General features: G+C 47.1%; 1 protein-coding gene across 4 annotated transcripts in view; it reads left to right on the top strand.

The window, feature by feature from the left end:
- Positions 1-19,885, top strand: part of LOC134927346 (protein adenylyltransferase SelO-like) — a 215,337-nt gene that overhangs the window by 22,062 nt on the left and 173,390 nt on the right. For all 4 annotated transcript variants that reach the window (XR_010177618.1, XM_063921657.1, XM_063921658.1 and 1 more), the window contains exons 2-3: positions 8,530-8,817; positions 10,664-10,782. Coding sequence is in view for 3 of the 4 variants with exons in the window: in XM_063921657.1 (XP_063777727.1) it covers positions 8,610-8,817; positions 10,664-10,782 (327 nt within the window). In the remaining variant the exon portion in view is untranslated. The remainder of the gene's footprint in view (positions 1-8,529; positions 8,818-10,663; positions 10,783-19,885) is intronic.

The raw sequence follows: 19,885 nt of genomic DNA, 5'->3' as shown, positions 1-19,885 counted from the left end.
TGTGTGAGCTGGTATGAATCTCGCCACTATCTGTGTATAATCCTTCTCTCGAAGATGTCCGTCTCCTCGGGCACAGTTTCTAGACTGAGTCTGGTAGGAGGGGCATTGAGGGAGGAGCCAGCCCACACTCTCAAACTCTTAAAGTGCCAATGGCTCCCAGTGGACCCGTCTATACCCATGGTACTAATGTGGACCCCAGCATCCTCTACGGACTACGAGAAAAGGATTTACCGGTAGGTAATTAAAATCCTTTTTTTTAACTGTGTTACAGTCACGTACACCAGGATTAAGTTCACAAGTTTGTGTATTCTGACGCTGTTTGTGTACTTTATCCGCAAGTTGTGTACTCTGTCTGGCATCATCGTACTAATAGACTGATTGGTGCTTTATCACAATGTCTAACAATAAGTGTTTTAAATGTCATGCACCTCCCAGTCAGCCTGCAGCTCCTGTTACTATGATGGAGCCACCCTGAGCTATGTTCATTACCCTCCTGGGGACTCTAGTGGACCGTTTTGCCCCCCCCCCCCCCCCCCCGTCCCCATGGGACCTCTGTTGTCACTGCCACCACAAGTTGTACCTATTGTAAATCCGCCCTGGGCGGAAAATGTATCTTCCCAGCTGCAACAGTTAAATCAGTCTTTTTTTTTTTTTTTGTAAATACTGTTTAATGAAATTTTTGTCATAGTACAATAGACAATGAACAGTTGGATGGGGGAGGGGAAGACAGAAGGAAAAAGGGAGGGAAGGGAGAGGGAGTGGGGTACAGCAATGCATACATGTGAAATCAAATATGCGAGTATATCAAAAACCGAATGTCAACGGGGGGGGGGGGGGGCATTTATAGTACGCCAGCCATGGGGACCAGATATCAGTAAGGCCTGATGCACTGCTTTCCACCACGCTAGAAAGGAATTCCATATGGTAAGTATCCCAGACGGCAGCAACCACAGCCGCAATGGATGGAATTGTGTGCAACTTCCAGTGGAAAGCTATTTTACATTTCAGTGCGGTCGTGATATGCCAGATGAGCTTTTGTGAAGATTTCGGTGTTCCGGGGATAGGTCTCGGGAAAAGAAAGAAGGACGGGGAAGAGGGCATGTTCACCCCAGTGATTTGCAAAATCAATCTCCGAATTACCTTCCAGAGTGAAGCTATCCTGGGACAATCCCAAAATATATGGAGCAGGGTACCCTCCGATCCGCAACCCCTCCAACACCTATCCGAGGCGGAAGGGTATATTCTACTTAGTCGCGTCGGAACCAAGTACCAACGGACATATAGTTTAAATGAATTCTCTCTGTGTCTAATAGAGGTCGCAGAGGAAACTAAGTTCTGTTTAATCTGTTCCCAGGTGTCAGTCTCTATGTGGTCCTGCAAGTCAGTTTCCCAAGCTATCTCGTGAGGGGCTAATGTGGGTAGGTTATGAGTAAGCATAAGGCGATATATCGATGACAAAAGGCCCTTAGAGGGGGAGCGAAGGAAGCATAATGATTCCAGGTTAAATCAGTCTTTTGTTAGACAGAAATCTACTCCAGGTCACTCCCGTGTCCCTGGGTCATCTAAGCAGGCTGCTTCCTCCTCTCAATCCACTAACATCTCTGATGTTTCATCTAACGAGAGGGGGAGCATACGGTCCTGTCAGACTCGGAATCAAGCGTTACTGATGAGGATTCTACCTTACAGGTTGATGTCCCTGGCCTGGTGGATGCTATTAAGCAGATCCTTCAAATCACTGAGGATGAGGATTCCACTACAGTGGCCATGAAAACTGATATGTTTAAACAACAGAAGGTGGTTAAAACTGTTTTACCCCATTCTGATCATCTAGTGGACATCAGGAAGGAACCCTGGACTACCCCAGGTAAGACATTCCTGGTCCCCAAACGGGCCTTGGCTCGCTATCCTCTCCATGTAGAGTTAAGTAGTAAATGGGAAAACCCACCGCAAGTGGATTCTCACGTCACTCGTCTCGTGGTGTCATCTACTCTGCCTGTCACCACTGTCACCTCTCTGAAGAAACAGACAGATAAGCGTGTGGAGGGATTCCTGAAGTCTATATATTCCTTCGCAGGGGCCATCCATAGGCCCACCATAGCTGCACTTGGACCGCAAAGGGAATTGAGGGGTGGGTTCAGGCGTTAGAGGATGAGCTGCCTGATGATATTTCTGACAAAGCCAGACAATACCTGTCTCACATATGCACCGCCGCCTACTACATTCAGGAGGCGTCCTCGGAGGCGGGGGTACTGGCTTCCAAAGCGTCATCCACGTCTGTCCTGGCTCATCGCATACTGTGGTTAAGGTCGTGGAAAGTGTATTTGGACTCCAAAAAGACCTTCACTGGGGACATTTTATTTGGAGAGGACCTGAATAAAATAGTGTCTGAATTAGCAGCTGCTAAGACTGCTTTTCTTCCTCCTACTAATCCTTCGCCAAGGGTCAGTCTTACCCCAGACAATATTGGATTCCCAAGACCACCAAGCCCAAGACGAAGCAGTCCTGGGCAGCCCGTCAGCCTGCTTCAAGACAAGCCTGCCTCATGATGGGGCAGGCCTCCCCCTAGGGGACCCCAGGGTGGGAGTCCGACTTCTACAGTTCACCCAGGTCTGGTTAAAGACCACTTCAGATGCGTGGCTACTGGAAGTTGTCTCTCACGGGTACGCTGTCTCCTTCAAGAGATGTCTCCCTCACCAGTTTTGTGCTACGGTGCTTCCTTTGGATCCGTTGAAGGCGCAGGCTCTGCAAACGGTGGTAGGTTCTCTCCTGAGTACAGGAGTAATTGTGTCGGTACCTCAGTCCCAGCCGAAGAAACCCAATGGGTCTTTTCGGCCTATTCTCAACCTCAAGTCACTGAACACGTTTGTGAGGGTCACCAAGTTTCGTATGGAAACATTGTACTCTATTGTGCTTGCGATGGAACCTGGAGATTACATGGTATCCCTGGATATACAGGATACTTATCTGCATATTCCTATTGCCATATCGCATCAGTAGTTCCTGCAGTTTGCCATTGGCGACAGTCACTACCAATTCCAGGCTCTGCCGTTCGGACTGGCCACGGCTCCTCGGATCTTCACCAAGGTTATGGCCGTGATGACAGCGCACCTCTGTCGCTAGGGATTCAGAATCCTGCTGTACTTGGACGACCTGCTGATTCTGGCGAGTTCCCACGATGTCCTCCTCAGTCATATAAAATTGACGGTGAGTTGCTTACAACCCCATGGATGGCTGATCAACTGGAAGAAGTCCTCGCTGGTTCCAGCTCAGAGCATGGTGCACCTAGGGGCGCTTCTGGACACATACAAAGACTGTTCCTGTCTTCAGACAAGGTCCTGAAAATCCAGGTTAAGATAAGACACTTCAACCGTCACCCCAGAGTGTCGATTCACTCAGCGATGCAGGTACTTGGCTTGATGGTGTCAACATTCGACATGGTGGAGTACGCTCAATTTAATTTCCGCCCTCTGCAACAATTAATTCTTGCCAAGTGGGAAGGCCTGCCTCATCGGATCAGATCCAAAAAGATCTTGTTAGCTCCGGAGGTTCATTTGTCACTTACCTGGTGGCTCCCGAACCAGCAATTGAGCAGGGGCTGTCCCTTCTGGATCCCCGACTGGGTCCTCCTGACGATGGATGCCAGTCTGAAGGGATGTGGAGTAGTGTTGGAGCAACACTCTTTTCAGGGTCGGTGGACCAAGGAAGAATCACTCCTCCCGATAAACATCCTAGAGCTGAGGGCGGTGTTCAATGCATTATCACTTGCGCTGCCTCTGGTTGGAACAGACCGGTTCAAGTATTGTCAGACAACGCCATGACAGTGGCATACATAAACCATCAAGGCGGCACTCAAAGCCGCATGGCTATGAAGGAAGTGTCAAAAATCCTTTGTTGGGCAGAACGCCATCTGCAAGTATATCGGCAGTGTTCATTCCGGGTGTCCTGAACTGGGAAGCGGACTACCTCAGTCACAAGGATGTACACTCCGGAGAGTGGAGTCTTCATCCAGAAGTCTTTCAACTCCAAGTGGACAAGTGGGGCTTACCAGATGTAGACTTGATGGCGTCTCGACACATTCACAAGGTTCTGGTCTTTGGATCAAGGACAAGGGATCCTCAAGCAGCGTTCGTGGATGCACTGGCAATTCCATGGAACTTTCGGCTGCCTTACGTGTTCTCTCCAGTGTCGCTCCTGCCCAGGGTTCTACGGAAGTTCAAACAGGAAGGAGGAATGCTGCTTCTAGTCGCTCCAGCGTGGCCCAGACGGCATTGGTTCACAGACCTGCAGGGTCTATCGATGGGGCATCCCCTTCTATTTCCTCAACGACCAAACCTCCTCGTACAGGGCCTTTGTCTCTAACCAGACCTGGCCAGACTGGTTTTGATGGCGTGGCTCTTAAAGCATCACTCCTGAGAGCCAAAGGATTTTCAGAGGTAGTTATTCAAATGATGTTGAAAGCCCGCAAACTGGCATCTGCCCGGATTGATTATAGGGTTTGGAATTCTTACTTCACCTGGTGTGCTGAGAAGAATTACGATGTTAATAGTTTCAGAACTTCTAGGATATTGGCTTTTCTGCAAAGAGGCCTGGACTTAGGTCTTCGTCTGGCCTCCCTCAAGATTCATATATCTGCCTTGTCGGTTTGGTTTCAGAGACAAATTGCCTCTATACCTGATGTTCAGACTTTCATTCAGGGCGTTATAAGGATTCAGCCTCCCTATGTCCCTCCTGTGGCTCCATGGGATTTCTCTGTTGTGCTGAATGCTCTGCATGAGTCTCCTTTTGAACCTCTTGAATCAGTGGACCTTAAATGGCTCACAGCCAAGGTTCTGTTCTTGCTGGCCATTGCCTCTGCAAGACGGGTGTCTGACTTAGGCGCTTTGTCCTGTCGTCCACCCTTTCTCCTGTCGTCCACCCTTTCTCATATTTCACCAGGTCCAGGAAGTTCTACGAACTCGCCCAGGTTATCTACCTAAGGTGGTGTCATCTTTTCACCTTAACCAAGAGATTGTGGTCCCGGCCTTTGTCTCTTCGGATTTGTTCATCAAAGAACGTTCTTTGGATGTGGTTAGGGCTCTCCGTATCTATGTGGAGAGGACTGCCTCTACCAGGAGGTCAGATTCCCTTTTTGTTTTGTTTGATTTTCACACACGTGGCTGGCCTGCGAATAAGCAAACCTTGGCCAGATGGATTAGAATGGTGATTGCACAAGCTTATGTACAGGCTAGACTTCCAGCTCCTGCTGCAGTTAAAGCCCATTCTACTCGCTCTGTTGGACCTTCTTGGGTCGGCCGTCGTATCGCGTCCCCAGAACAATTGTGCAAGGCAGCTACGTGGTCCTCTGTGAACACGTTCATTAGGTTCTATGCCTTTGATACTTCCACCTCCCAGGATGCTTCTTTTGGTTGCTGGGTTCTCTTACCCGCTAAGGCGCGTCCCCTCCCATGAGGAACTGCTTTAGTACATTCCCGATGTTTTCCCTGTGGAACACAGTGTACCCGCTGCAGAAAAGGATAGTTATGGTAGACTTACCATGGTTAACTCTCTTTCTGCGAGGTACACTGGGTTCCACAGGGTGCCCACCCTGACGCACTTAGCTTCTTTAGGTTGTATGGCATTAGCCGCTGGTACCCTCTCCTGTCGTGAGATTGTGGTTCTATGTGACTAATATCTGACTTCTCTTTTACCTGCTCCTGCATTGGGCTGGTTAATGAAACTGAGCTTTCAGTGCCTAGAGGCGGGGTTATAGAGGAGGCCCCAATGCATCCTGGGACAGTCAACGCTTTGCCTGATGGTGCCTCTGGATCCAAGATCCCGATCTACACTCCGATGTATTCCCTGTGGAACCCAGTGTACCTCGCAGAAAGAGAGTTAACCATGGTAAGTCTACCATAACTCTCCTTTTTTACTTAAACTACCAAACTGGTCAACAGAATCTGCCTACGTCAGCTGCTTAAGTAGTGCCAGCTTTATACATAACGTTACCAGGTGTAAAGAAGAAAAAAAGAAAACATTTTGGGTATTACATAAATCAAATGTTAATGTCATATATTGTCAAATATGGACACAGGACTCTGTAACCCTCAAAAGGATCTGACCACTGGGCATAATCATAATATATTGTACAGGTTGAGTATCCCATATCCAAATATCCGAAATATGGAATATTCCGAAATACGGACTTTTTTGAGTGAGAGTGAGATAGTGAAACTTTTGTTTTTTGATGGCTCAATGTACACAAACCTTGTTTAATACACAAAGTTATTAAAAATATTGTATTAAATGACCTTCAGGCTGTGTGTATAAGGTGTATAAGAAACATAAATGATTTGTGTGAATGTAGACACACTTTGTTTAATGCACAAAGTTATAAAAAATATTGGCTAAAATGACCTTCAGGCTGTGTGTATAAGGTGTATATGTAACATAAATGCATTCTGTGCTTAGACTTGGGTCCCATCACCATGATATCTCATTATGGTATGCAATTATTCCAAAATACGGAAAAATCCCATATCCAAAATACCTCTGGTCCCAAGCATTTTGGATAAGGGATACTCAACCTGTACTGTATTTTATATATAACTACTATAGTAAGTATTAACCATCAGTACACAAAAGAGTAGTTTTACTAATACTTCTAAAAAAGAAAAGTGGAGCTGTAACACATGGAAACCCCGATTCCACCTACTGTATCATTTCCTACATTGTTCTATATAAATCACGGCTAGGGTAGACTGTAATTTTTTTTCTCTTTTTAGGAGTTTTAGTAAATCTACCCCATAGCGTAAGAACACGTAATTACATTGGTGTCCACCTTATGGTGCAAGAGAATGAGCACTCAGTAATTCACAGAGGGCCTGATTAGGATTCATTACACAATGCCGATGTTCATGCTTCGGAACGATTATCAATAGACTTCACATGCGTCAAGGCACTTTAGCAAAACCGCTCACAGTAAATATTCATTCGTAGAGTGTTTGACAGGAAAGGACCATTTGAGGAAGGTTACTGGAAATGGTGGCAAGAACGCGGTGACCGTGTTTTGGGGGGGGGGGGTGTCAGTGGATTTTTTTGCTGTTTGGCCTTGCGTGTGCGCACTACGATCCATATGCATGCGCAATCGATTGACAATCTTCCACTTTGCAAATTCGCACAACAGTGTTCAGGTCTGAATTATTATTAATATTATTATCCTTTATTTGGGTGTAGTATGGTTTGCCGGCGGTCGGGGTCCCAGCGACCAGCATACCGGCGCCGGAATCCCGACTGCCGGCATACCGACAGCTGGGCGAACGCAAATGAGCCCCTTGTAGTGGCGCTATCTATTCTCCATCCAGGGGAGGCGTGGACCCCCAAGAGGGAGAAAAGATGTCGGTATGCCGGCGGTCGGTATGCCAGCGCCGGTATGCTGGTCGCCGGGACCCCGACCACCGGCAACCTGAAGACCACCCCTTCATTTATATGGCGCCACAAAGGTTCCGCAGCACCCAATTACAGAGTACATTAACAAATAATCAAAACAGGAAAACAGTGACTTACAGTTGAAGACAATATAGGACAAATACAGGGTAAATAAACATATCTACATCAGCAGATGACACTGAAATAAGTATCAGGGTGCAGGAAACCGCGGTATTAGGCGCAGTTGAAGATTATTAAAGTAAGAAAAGAATAAACACGTGAGGGAAGAGGGCCCTACTTGTGAGAGCTTACATTCTAAAGGGGAGGGGCAGACAGACAGGGGTGACACAGATGGGGTAGACCAGAGGTTCTCAAACTCGGTCCTCGGGAGCCCACACAGTGCATGTTTTGCAGGTAACCCAGCAGGTGCACAGGTGTATTAATTACTCACTGACACATTTTAAAAGGTCCACAGGTGGAGCTAATTATTTCACTTGCGATTCTGTGAGGAGACCTGCAAAACATGCACTGTGTGGGCCCCCGAGGACCGAGTTTGAGAACCTCTGGGGTAGACAGTGAGCATGGAACAGAGGGTTAGGATGAGATTAGGCTGGGTTCGGTGAAGAAGTGGGTCTTCAGAGCCCGTTTAAAGTTTTGTAGAGAGGTGGAGAGTCTGAGGGGGAGAGGTAGAGAAGTCCAGAGAAAGGGAGCAGCACGTGAGAAATCTTGGCGGTAGGAGTGGGAGGTGAATAGCCCCCATGACCATAGACCCGGAGAGTCAATGTTCCTCGTCTCTGCGTCAATGCCATGTATGTGTACGCAGTTGCTGAGGACTTTGTGATGGCTTCGGAGGGCATCTCTATTCATTTCTGGATGGCTGCTTCACCTGCGTGGTTTAGAAAGTATGTAGCCTGAAAAACACACAGCTGCGTCGGCTTCAGCATACAGATCGGAATCAGGCCCAGAATTGTAATCTACTTCTTTAATTGCCAAAGCTTCATTCATCAAAATGTTACTCCTGTAATATTACAGCGAGATCACCGGGTACAGCCAGGATGTCGGGTGATGCCTTTACTGTAAGTAGTATTTACATCAGGTTTAACACATGAAACTTTCTTACCTCAGCCCAGATTAGAAAAATCGGTGACTTTTCTGTGAAAAATTGATGTGAAAATCAAATACTGAGTAAATGGAAAAAGGTCAGCATGGTTCAGGGCAGAGGCTATGCTCTGGTCTGCCTCGTGGCAGTGTGTGGGACTTATTGCCTGGCCTGGAAACCTAACAGCCCGATGGACACTGAGAATGGCAAACATACACTTTTACTCCATACACCGAACACAAGTGAATCCTGTGAAAGGAGGGTGAAAGTGTCTTCTATGGATTTATGGAGTGCCTCACTGGACGATGTTCTAGGTATCCTGATATTTATTTTATTTACCTCATATAGTCTTTAGAGTTTGTTGACTTGACCTGCTTACTTTATTATTAATAATTATAGGGGGGGTAAAGATATACCCCTTTCACACTGCCAATGCCGGATCCCACCTGGGAATTGGAAACGGGTCCTTCCCGGGTGGGATCCGGCATTGGCAGCTGCTGCAGGCTTTCCCGACTCGGCAATAAGCCGGGCGGGCTGCCATAGCAGCGGGGGCGGAGCCGGTGCTGGGAGATGAGATCATCTCCGCGCCGCCTCTCCCTATCTAGTAAACAGGTCCCGGGTCGCATCGACCCGGGAGCCCGTTTACGCAGCCACTGACCCGGTATTCAACCCGGGCATAACACTGCTTTATTCCCGGGTTGACTTGCCGGGTCTGGCGACACGGGATTTCGGCTATGCCCCTTTCACACCGCATGCCGACCCGTGTCGAGCCGGCAATATGCCGGGTCGATACCGGGTTATTTGTGCGGTGTGAAAGGGGTATTATAGATTTACAGCAAATCTATATGCTTACTCCTCTTTTGGAAGTTGTCTCCCCAAACTTGGTGTGCGGGAAGGTACAAAACTCCCTAACACAGGTATTATATAAAAGCATTTCCCATGTGACATGTCACAGAGTGTATCCCATCATGCTATGTAACAATATGGGTCTTGAATCCGAGGTGGATGCAGTGCCAATGCTTGTGCAGTTGAGCGTTTATTTCCTACTGCACGTGTGCAACAAGTCCTGGAAACCCCTAAGGTGCATACGCAGAAACCGCTGGCATTAGAAGTGGTAGTGGGCGACTATCCGTGATACACGGGACAGCTACACAAATTCAAACGACATACTTCTCCAAAATACCAATATTTTAGTGGGTCTTAAGTTATAGGGTAAGGCATTGCTACTAAGCAATTAAGTTTTTCACAAAACAACAATTTCTTAACAGACCAGTTTAAAAAAGAAATAAAATAAAAGTGTGTGATGCACAGGACTTTATGTTCACTTTCTGGAGAATCACCCAAATGTAAAGCTGTGGGCCTTCCTGGGCAGAGACTGGGAGGTGGCCTGAAATGAATCCCAAAAAAATTCTGTCTCATGCGGGTGTTATGGTAATGTCAGGCGTGTTTCAGTGAACGCAGCTGCGTTCCCGTACATAGATCCGCATCCACAGAGGAGACACATCCACTCTGGAAACACAGTGCCTGTCGTTGGCTGGTGCACAGATGGTAGAGTGTTCAGAACCATCGGCAGAGTTGCACTGTCCACTGGCATTGAAAGTGGGTGTCTAGTAGCCAAGGAGTAGGCTGAATCTAACATTTGCATATTGTCACAGCTGGGCATGCATTAGCGTCCACCTTTGAATTATGCCCATAGGGATACATTTACTAAGCAGTGATAAGAGCGGAGAAGTGAGCCAGTGGAGAAATTTCCCCATCAACCAATCAGCAGCTCTGTTTCATTTTATAGTATGTAAATTATAGATGTTACTTCAGTGCTGATTGGTTGCCATGAGCAACTTCTCCACTGGCTCACTTCTCCGCTCTTTTCACTGCTTAGTAAATATACCCCTTAGTCTAAAAGCTCCAAAAGTAACATACAGGTCTATGTGAGTCTTTAGCATTCATTTTCTGTTATAGAATGAATACATTATATAAGTCCTGTGTTGTGTCTATTACAAAGGCAGGGTATGTATTTTCAGCTACTGGATTCAGGCCATTCATATTTATTGTGTGATACTGCACTATACAATAATAATGTTGGAAAGAGCAGAAATTCAGACATTATTCTTGCTACACTCTTCCAACTCATTACAAAAAAACTGCGTTCTACCCTTACAGCTGGGCTGCCCATTGACCCGGTCCGAGAAAACTATGTAAGAAGAGTGAAAGACTGTATCTTCTCCCGTGTCTACCCAACTCCATTTATATCTGAGGTGCAACTGGTCGCTGTCTCTGAGGTAAGCCACATTACTGTAGTAAATGTAATGTACTCGCCAAGACTTAGAGTAATCCACACTGCTTGCTTGTGATTGTGGTGACGCACTGTTATACAGGTTAGTATTCCTGGTCTTTTCCCATAGGTTTAGCAATTGTGAAAGACACTTTGGGGTATTTAATTGGTGCACTTTTCGACAGTTTTTAGGTTGAATATGCATTTGACCTATTCAGTGAAAGTGCTGTTTCTGCTGCGGGGTACACTGGGCTCCACAAGGATAGACATTGGGGTGTAGAGTAGGATCTTGATCCGAGGCACCAACAGGCTCAAAAGCTTTGACTGTTCCCAGAATGCATAGCGCCGCCTCCTCTATAACCCCGCCTCCCTGTACAGGAGCTCAGTTTTGTAGTTGGTGCAGCAGATAGCAGGCACATAACAGAGGGGCTGCTCTGGGCAGCCCTAAGAAGAGCTTTTTGAGAAGAAAAGTGAAGACTTCAAGGGCTGCAGCAGTGTGTACATGTCTAGTGACATTCACTGCTGCAGCTCCATCTCTCCCCAGCGGCGCTGTACACTCCCGAGCCCTGGTTGCCGGGTAACTACAGCAGGAGGCTCCGGTTTTCTTCTATGGTCAGGCACACACGACGGGGGCTCTCCGGAATCGCGTGGCCGCGCTTCTGGAGATGGTGAGTGGGTCCCGCTCGCGGGACCCGTACTTTATCGCGATCCGGCGCGGTCAGTGGGAGGCGGGCCGCGCGCGCTGGCGGTGGACACTGTGGCAGTACAGGCGATCCAACTAGATCACCAGGGCATGGGTGCAGGTCAGGTTTTCCCTTAAAACCGTTTTACTAGTAGCACGCATTACCCGGTGGTTTTGCCAGAAGGGGGATAAGGCTTAGACCTGGAGCCCCTCCCCCAGCCTCAGGGCGCCATTTCCAGCAAATGTTCTCACCCTGGAGCTGCATATCTGTCTCTCCCTCACTCCCTATCAGTGTTTGGGTTCCATTTCTCTCAGCTACACTGTTCCTGGGACTGCTTGGGCAAATCCTCCTGTGTAAAGCCGCCTGGTTGTCAGCGCTGTGACTTTACAATATTAGAGATGTGCACTTGAAATTTTTCGGGTTTTGTGTTTTGGTTTTGGGTTCGGTTCCGCGGCCGTGTTTTGGGTTCGACCGCGTTTTGGCAAAACCTCACCGAATTTTTTTTGTCGGATTCGGGTGTGTTTTGGATTCGGGTGTTTTTTTCAAAAAACACTAAAAAACAGCTTAAATCATAGAATTTGGGGGTCATTTTGATCCCAAAGTATTATTAACCTCAAAAACCATAATTTCCACTCATTTTCAGTCTATTCTGAATACCTCACACCTCACAATATTATTTTTAGTCCTAAAATTTGCACCGAGGTTGCTGGATGACTAAGCTAAGCGACCCTAGTGGCCGACACAAACACCTGGCCCATCTAGGAGTGGCACTGCAGTGTCACGCAGGATGGCCCTTCCAAAAAACACTCCCCAAACAGCACATGATGCAAAGAAAAAAAGAGGCGCAATGAGGTAGCTGTGTGAGTAAGCTAAGCGACCCTAGTGGCCGACACAAACACCTGGCCCATCTAGGAGTGGCACTGCAGTGTCACGCAGGATGGCCCTTCCAAAAAACACTCCACAAACAGCACATGACGCAAAGAAAAAAAGAGGCGCAATGAGGTAGCTGTGTGAGTAAGATAAGCGACCCTAGTGGCCGACACAAACACCTGGGCCATCTAGGAGTGGCACTGCAGTGTCACGCAGGATGGCCCTTCCAAAAAACACTCCCCAAACAGCACATGACGCAAAGAAAAAAAGAGGCGCAATGAGGTAGCTGTGTGAGTAAGCTAAGCGACCCTAGTGGCCGACACAAACACCTGGCCCATCTAGGAGTGGCACTGCAGTGTCACGCAGGATGGCCCTTCCAAAAAACACTCCCCAAACAGCACATGACGCAAAGAAAAAAAGAGGCGCAATGAGGTAGCTGTGTGAGTAAGCTAAGCGACCCTAGTGGCCGACACAAACACCTGGCCCATCTAGGAGTGGCACTGCAGTGTCACGCAGGATGGCCCTTCCAAAAAACACTCCCCAAACAGCACATGACGCAAAGAAAAAAAGAGGCGCAATGAGGTAGCTGTGTGAGTAAGCTAAGCGACCCTAGTGGCCGACACAAACACCTGGCCCATCTAGGAGTGGCACTGCAGTGTCACGCAGGATGGCCCTTCCAAAAAACACTCCCCAAACAGCACATGACGCAAAGAAAAAAAGAGGCGCAATGAGGTAGCTGTGTGAGTAAGCTAAGCGACCCTAGTGGCCGACACAAACACCTGGCCCATCTAGGAGTGGCACTGCAGTGTCACGCAGGATGGCCCTTCCAAAAAACACTCCCCAAACAGCACATGGCGCAAAGAAAAAAAGAGGCGCAATGAGGTAGCTGTGTGAGTAAGCTAAGCGACCCTAGTGGCCGACACAAACACCTGGCCCATCTAGGAGTGGCACTGCAGTGTCACGCAGGATGGCCCTTCCAAAAAACACTCCCCAAACAGCACATGACGCAAAGAAAAAAAGAGGCGCAATGAGGTAGCTGTGTGAGTAAGCTAAGCGACCCTAGTGGCCGACACAAACACCTGGCCCATCTAGGAGTGGCACTGCAGTGTCACGCAGGATGGCCCTTCCAAAAAACACTCCCCAAACAGCACATGACGCAAAGAAAAATTAAAGAAAAAAGAGGTGCAAGATGGAATTATCCTTGTGCCCTCCCACCCACCCTTATGTTGTATAAACAGGACATGCACACTTTAACCAACCCATCATTTCAGTGACAGGGTCTGCCACACGACTGTGACTGAAATGACGGGTTGGTTTGGACCCCCACCAAAAAAGAAGCAATTAATCTCTCCTTGCACAAACTGGCTCTACAGAGGCAAGATGTCCACCTCATCATCATCCTCCGATATATCACCGTGTACATCCCCCTCCTCACAGATTATCAATTCGTCCCCACTGGAATCCACCATCTCAGCTCCCTGTGTACTTTGTGGAGGCAATTGCTGCTGGTCAATGTCTCCACGGAGGAATTGATTATAATTCATTTTAATGAACATCATCTTCTCCACATTTTCTGGAAGTAACCTCGTATGCCGATTGCTGACAAGGTGAGCGGCGGCACTAAACACTCTTTCGGAGTACACACTTGTGGGAGGGCAACTTAGGTAGAATAAAGCCAGTTTGTGCAAGGGCCTCCAAATTGCCTCTTTTTCCTGCCAGTATAAGTACGGACTGTCTGACGTGCCTACTTGGATGCGGTCACTCATATAATCCTCCACCATTCTTTCAATGGGGAGAGAATCATATGCAGTGACAGTAGACGACATGTCCGTAATCGTTGTCAGGTCCTTCAGTCCGGACCAGATGTCAGCATCAGCAGTCGCTCCAGACTGCCCTGCATCACCGCCAGCGGGTGGGCTCGGAATTCTGAGCCTTTTCCTCGCACCCCCAGTTGCGGGAGAATGTGAAGGAGGAGATGTTGACAGGTCGCGTTCCGCTTGACTTGACAATTTTCTCACCAGCAGGTCTTTGAACCCCAGCAGACTTGTGTCTGCCGGAAAGAGAGATCCAAGGTAGGTTTTAAATCTAGGATCGAGCACGGTGGCCAAAATGTAGTGATCTGATTTCAACAGATTGACCACCCGTGAATCCTTGTTAAGCGAATTAAGGGCTCCATCCACAAGTCCCACATGCCTAGCGGAATCGCTCCGTGTTAGCTCCTCCTTCAATGTCTCCAGCTTCTTCTGCAAAAGCCTGATGAGGGGAATGACCTGACTCAGGCTGGCAGTGTCTGAACTGACTTCACGTGTGGCAAGTTCAAAGGGCAGCAGAACCTTGCACAACGTTGAAATCATTCTCCACTGCGCTTGAGACAGGTGCATTCCACCTCCTATATCGTGCTGAATTGTATAGGCTTGAATGGCCTTTTGCTGCTCCTCCAACCTCTGAAGCATATATAGGGTTGAATTCCACCTCGTTACCACTTCTTGCTTCAGATGATGGCAGGGCAGGTTCAGGCGTTTTTGGTGTTGCTCCAGTCTTCTGTACGTGGTGCCTGTACGCCAAAAGTGTCCCGCAATTCTTCTGGCCACCGACAGCATCTCTTGCACGCCCCTGTCGTTTTTTAAAAAATTCTGCACCACCAAATTCAAGGTATGTGCAAAACATGGGACGTGCTGGAATTTGCCCATATTTAATGCACACACAATATTGCTGGCGTTGTCCGATGCCACAAATCCACAGGAGAGTCCAATTGGGGTAAGCCATTCCGCGATGATCTTCCTCAGTTGCCGTAAGAGGTTTTCAGCTGTGTGCGTATTCTGGAAACCGGTAATACAAAGCGTAGCCTGCCTAGGAAAGAGTTGGCGTTTGCGAGATGCTGCTACTGGTGCCGCCGCTGCTGTTCTTGCGGCGGGAGTCCATACATCTACCCAGTGGGCTGTCACAGTCATATAGTCCTGACCCTGCCCTGCTCCACTTGTCCACATGTCCGTGGTTAAGTGGACATTGGGTACAACTGCATTTTTTAGGACACTGGTGAGTCTTTTTCTGACGTCTGTGTACATTCTCGGTATCGCCTGCCTAGAGAAGTGGAACCTAGATGGTATTTGGTAACGGGGGCACACTACCTCAAGAAATTGTCTAGTTCCCTGTGAACTGACGGCGGATACCGGACGCACGTCTAACACCAACATAGTTGTCAAGGCCTCAGTTATCCGCTTTGCAACAGGATGACTGCTGTGATATTTCATCTTCCTCGCAAAGGACTGTTGGACAGTCAATTGCTTGGTGGAAGTAGTAAAAGTGGGCTTACGACTTCCCCTCTGGGATGACCATCGACTCCCAGCAGCAACAACAGCAGCGCCAGCAGCAGTAGGCGTTACACGCAAGGATGCATTGGAGGAATCCCAGGCAGGAGAGGACTCGTCAGAATTGCCAGTGACATGGCCTGCAGGACTATTGGCATTCCTGGGGAAGGAGGAAATTGACACTGAGGGATTTGGTGGGGTGGTTTGCGTGAGCTTGGTTACAAGAGGAAGGGATTTACTGGTCAGTGGACTGCTTCCGCTGTCGCCCAAAGTTTTTGAACTTGTCACTGACTTATTATGAATGCGCTGCAGGTGACGTATAAGGGAGGATGTTCCGAGGTGGTTAACGTCCTTACCCCTACTTATTACAGCTTGACAAAGGCAACACACGGCTTGACAAATGTTGTCCGCATTTCTGTTGAAATACTTCCACACCGAAGAGCTGATTTTTTTGGTATTTTCACCAGGCATGTCAACGGCCATATTCCTCCCACGGACAACAGGTGTCTCCCCGGGTGCCTGACTTAAACAAACCACCTCACCATCAGAATCCTCCTTGTCAATTTCCTCCCCAGCGCCAGCAACACCCATATCCTCCTCATCCTGGTGTACTTCAACACTGACATCTTCAATCTGACTATCAGGAACAGGACTGCGGGTGCTCCTTCCAGCACTTGCAGGGGGCGTGCAAATGGTGGAAGGCGCATGCTCTTCACGTCCAGTGTTGGGAAGGTCAGGCATCGCAAACGACACAATTGGACTCTCCTTGTGGATTTGTGATTTCGAAGAACGCACAGTTCTTTGCTGTGCTTTTGCCAGCTTGAGTCTTTTCATTTTTCTAGCGAGAGGCTGAGTGCTTCCATCCTCATGTGAAGCTGAACCACTAGCCATGAACATAGGCCAGGGCCTCAGCCGTTCCTTGCCACTCCGTGTGGTAAATGGCATATTGGCAAGTTTACGCTTCTCCTCCGACAATTTTATTTTAGATTTTTGAGTCCTTTTTTTACTGATATTTGGTGTTTTGGATTTTACATGCTCTGTACTATGACATTGGGCATCGGCCTTGGCAGACGACGTTGCTGGCATTTCATCGTCTCGGCCATGACTAGTGGCAGCAGCTTCAGCACGAGGTGGAAGTCGATCTTGATCTTTCCCTAATTTTGGAACCTCAACATTTTTGTTCTCCATATTTTAATAGGCACAACTAAAAGGCACCTCAGGTAAACAATGGAGATGGATGGATACTAGTATACTTATGGATGGACGAGCGACTGCCGACACAGAGGTAGCTACAGCCGTGGACTACCGTACTGTGTCTGCTGCTAATATAGACTGGATGATAATGAGATAAAATTAAAATATATATATATATATCACACTAGTACTGCAGCCGGACAGGTATATATTATGTAATGACGGACCTGCTGGACACTGTCTGTCAGCACTGCAGACTCCTAAAGTAAGCTACTAGTATCAAGAAGATAGAAAAAAAAATAAACCACGGGTAGGTGGTATACAATTATGGATGGACGAGCGACTGCCGACACAGAGGTAGCTACAGCCGTGGACTACCGTACTGTGTCTGCTGCTAATATAGACTGGATGATAATGAGATAAAATTAAAATATATATATATATATCACACTAGTACTGCAGCCGGACAGGTATATATTATGTAATGACGGACCTGCTGGACACTGTCTGTCAGCACTGCAGACTCCTAAAGTAAGCTACTAGTATCAAGAAGATAGAAAAAAAAAATAAACCACGGGTAGGTGGTATACAATTATGGATGGACGAGCGACTGCCGACACAGAGGTAGCTACAGCCGTGGACTAGCGTACTGTGTCTGCTGCTAATATAGACTGGATGATAATGAGATAAAATTAAAATATATATATATATATCACACTAGTACTGCAGCCGGACAGGTATATATTATGTAATGACGGACCTGCTGGACACTGTCTGTCAGCACTGCAGACTCCTAAAGTAAGCTACTAGTATCAAGAAGATAGAAAAAAAATAAACCACGGGTAGGTGGTATACAATTATGGATGGACGAGCGACTGCCGACACAGAGGTAGCTAGAGCCGTGGACTACCGTACTGTGTCTGCTGCTAATATAGACTGGATGATAATGAGATAAAATTAAAAAAAAAATATATATATATATATATATCACACTAGTACTGCAGCCGGACAGGTATATATTATGTAATGACGGACCTGCTGGACACTGTCTGTCAGCACTGCAGACTCCTAAAGTAAGCTACTAGTATCAAGAAGATAGAAAAAATAAATAAACCACGGGTAGGTGGTATACAATTATGGATGGACGAGCGACTGCCGACACAGAGGTAGCTACAGCCGTGGACTACCGTACTGTGTCTTCTGCTAATATAGACTGGATGATAATGAGATAAAATTAAAATATATATATATATATCACACTAGTACTGCAGCCGGACAGGTATATATTATGTAATGACGGACCTGCTGGACACTGTCTGTCAGCACTGCAGACTCTTAAAGTAAGCTACTAGTATCAAGAAGATAGAAAAAAAAAATAAACCACGGGTAGGTGGTATACAATTATGGATGGACGAGCGACTGCCGACACAGAGGTAGCTACAGCCGTGGACTACCGTACTGTGTCTGCTGCTAATATAGACTGGATGATAATGAGATAAAATTAAAATATATATATATATCACACTAGTACTGCAGCCGGACAGGTATATATTATGTAATGACGGACCTGCTAGACACTGTCTGTCAGACTCAGCACTGCAGACTCCTAAAGTAAGCTACTAGTATCAAGAAGATAGAAAAAAAAAAACCACGGGTAGGTGGTATACAATTATGGATGGACGAGCGACTGCCGACACAGAGGTAGCTACAGCCGTGGACTACCGTACTGTGTCTGCTGCTAATATAGACTGGATGATAATGAGATAAAATTAAAATATATATATATATATATCACACTAGTACTGCAGCCGGACAGGTATATATTATGTAATGACGGACCTGCTGGACACTGTCTGTCAGCACTGCAGACTCCTAAAGTAAGCTACTAGTATCAAGAAGATAGAAAATAAAAATAAACCACGGGTAGGTGGTATACAATTATGGATGGACGAGCGACTGCCGACACAGAGGTAGCTACAGCCGTGGACTACCGTACTGTGTCTGCTGCTAATATAGACTGGATGATAATGAGATAAAATTAAAATATATATATATATATATATATCACACTAGTACTGCAGCCGGACAGGTATATATTATGTAATGACGGACCTGCTGGACACTGTCTGCAGAATGCGTTTATAAAAACACCACACGACGAGTGTTTAACTTTTTCAGGCAGACAATCACAATATACTGGTGGTCAGCAGACAATCACAATACTGGTGGTCAGTGGTCACTGGTCAGTCACACTGGCAGTGGCACTCTGGCAGCAAAAGTGTGCACTGTACTTAAAATATGTACTCCTGCTATAACTGCTCCCCAGTCTCCCCCACAATTAAGCTGTGTGAGCAGTGAGCACTCAGCAGTCAGATAATGATATACAGTATATGATGCAGCACACTGGGCTGAGCACAGATATGGTATGTGTGACTGTGTCACACTGTGTATCGTTTTTTTTTAAGGCAGAGAACGGATTCATTAAACTGGTGGCACTGGTCACTGCCACTGGTCACACTATCAGCAGCAAGTAGTACTCCTCCTATATTATGCTCCCCAAAATTTGTGTCTCTCTCTCTCTAGTACTATTAGTCACTCTAAACGGAGAGGACGCCAGCCACGTCCTCTCCCTATCAATCTCAATGCACGTGTGAAAAATGGCGGCGATGCGCGGCTCCTTATATAGAATCCGAGTCTCGCGATAGAATCCGAGCCTCGCGAGAATCCGACAGCGGGATGATGACGTTCGGGCGCGCTCGGGTTAACCGAGCAAGGCGGGAGGATCCGAGCCTGCTCGGCCCCGTGTAAAAAAAGCTGAAGTTCGGCGGGTTCGGATTCAGAGAAACCGAACCCGCTCATCTCTACTTTACATGACACTTAAGTATTCTACATGTCAATTAGACAGTGTTAGTTAAGAAAGAGTGCATTTAGTCAGGGTTCTCTAGTACAAGTACCCTGTGATATACATCCAGTTCTTACTGTGCAGTGTTATATCTATTGACTACATAGCTATATAAGCTGGTCCAGTGCAGTATTATTGTTAGTAATAACCTCT

Source organism: Pseudophryne corroboree, chromosome 5 (assembly GCF_028390025.1).
Source record: "Pseudophryne corroboree isolate aPseCor3 chromosome 5, aPseCor3.hap2, whole genome shotgun sequence".
Lineage (NCBI taxonomy): Eukaryota > Metazoa > Chordata > Amphibia > Anura > Myobatrachidae > Pseudophryne > Pseudophryne corroboree.
This window is presented reverse-complemented; position numbering and strand designations above follow the sequence as displayed.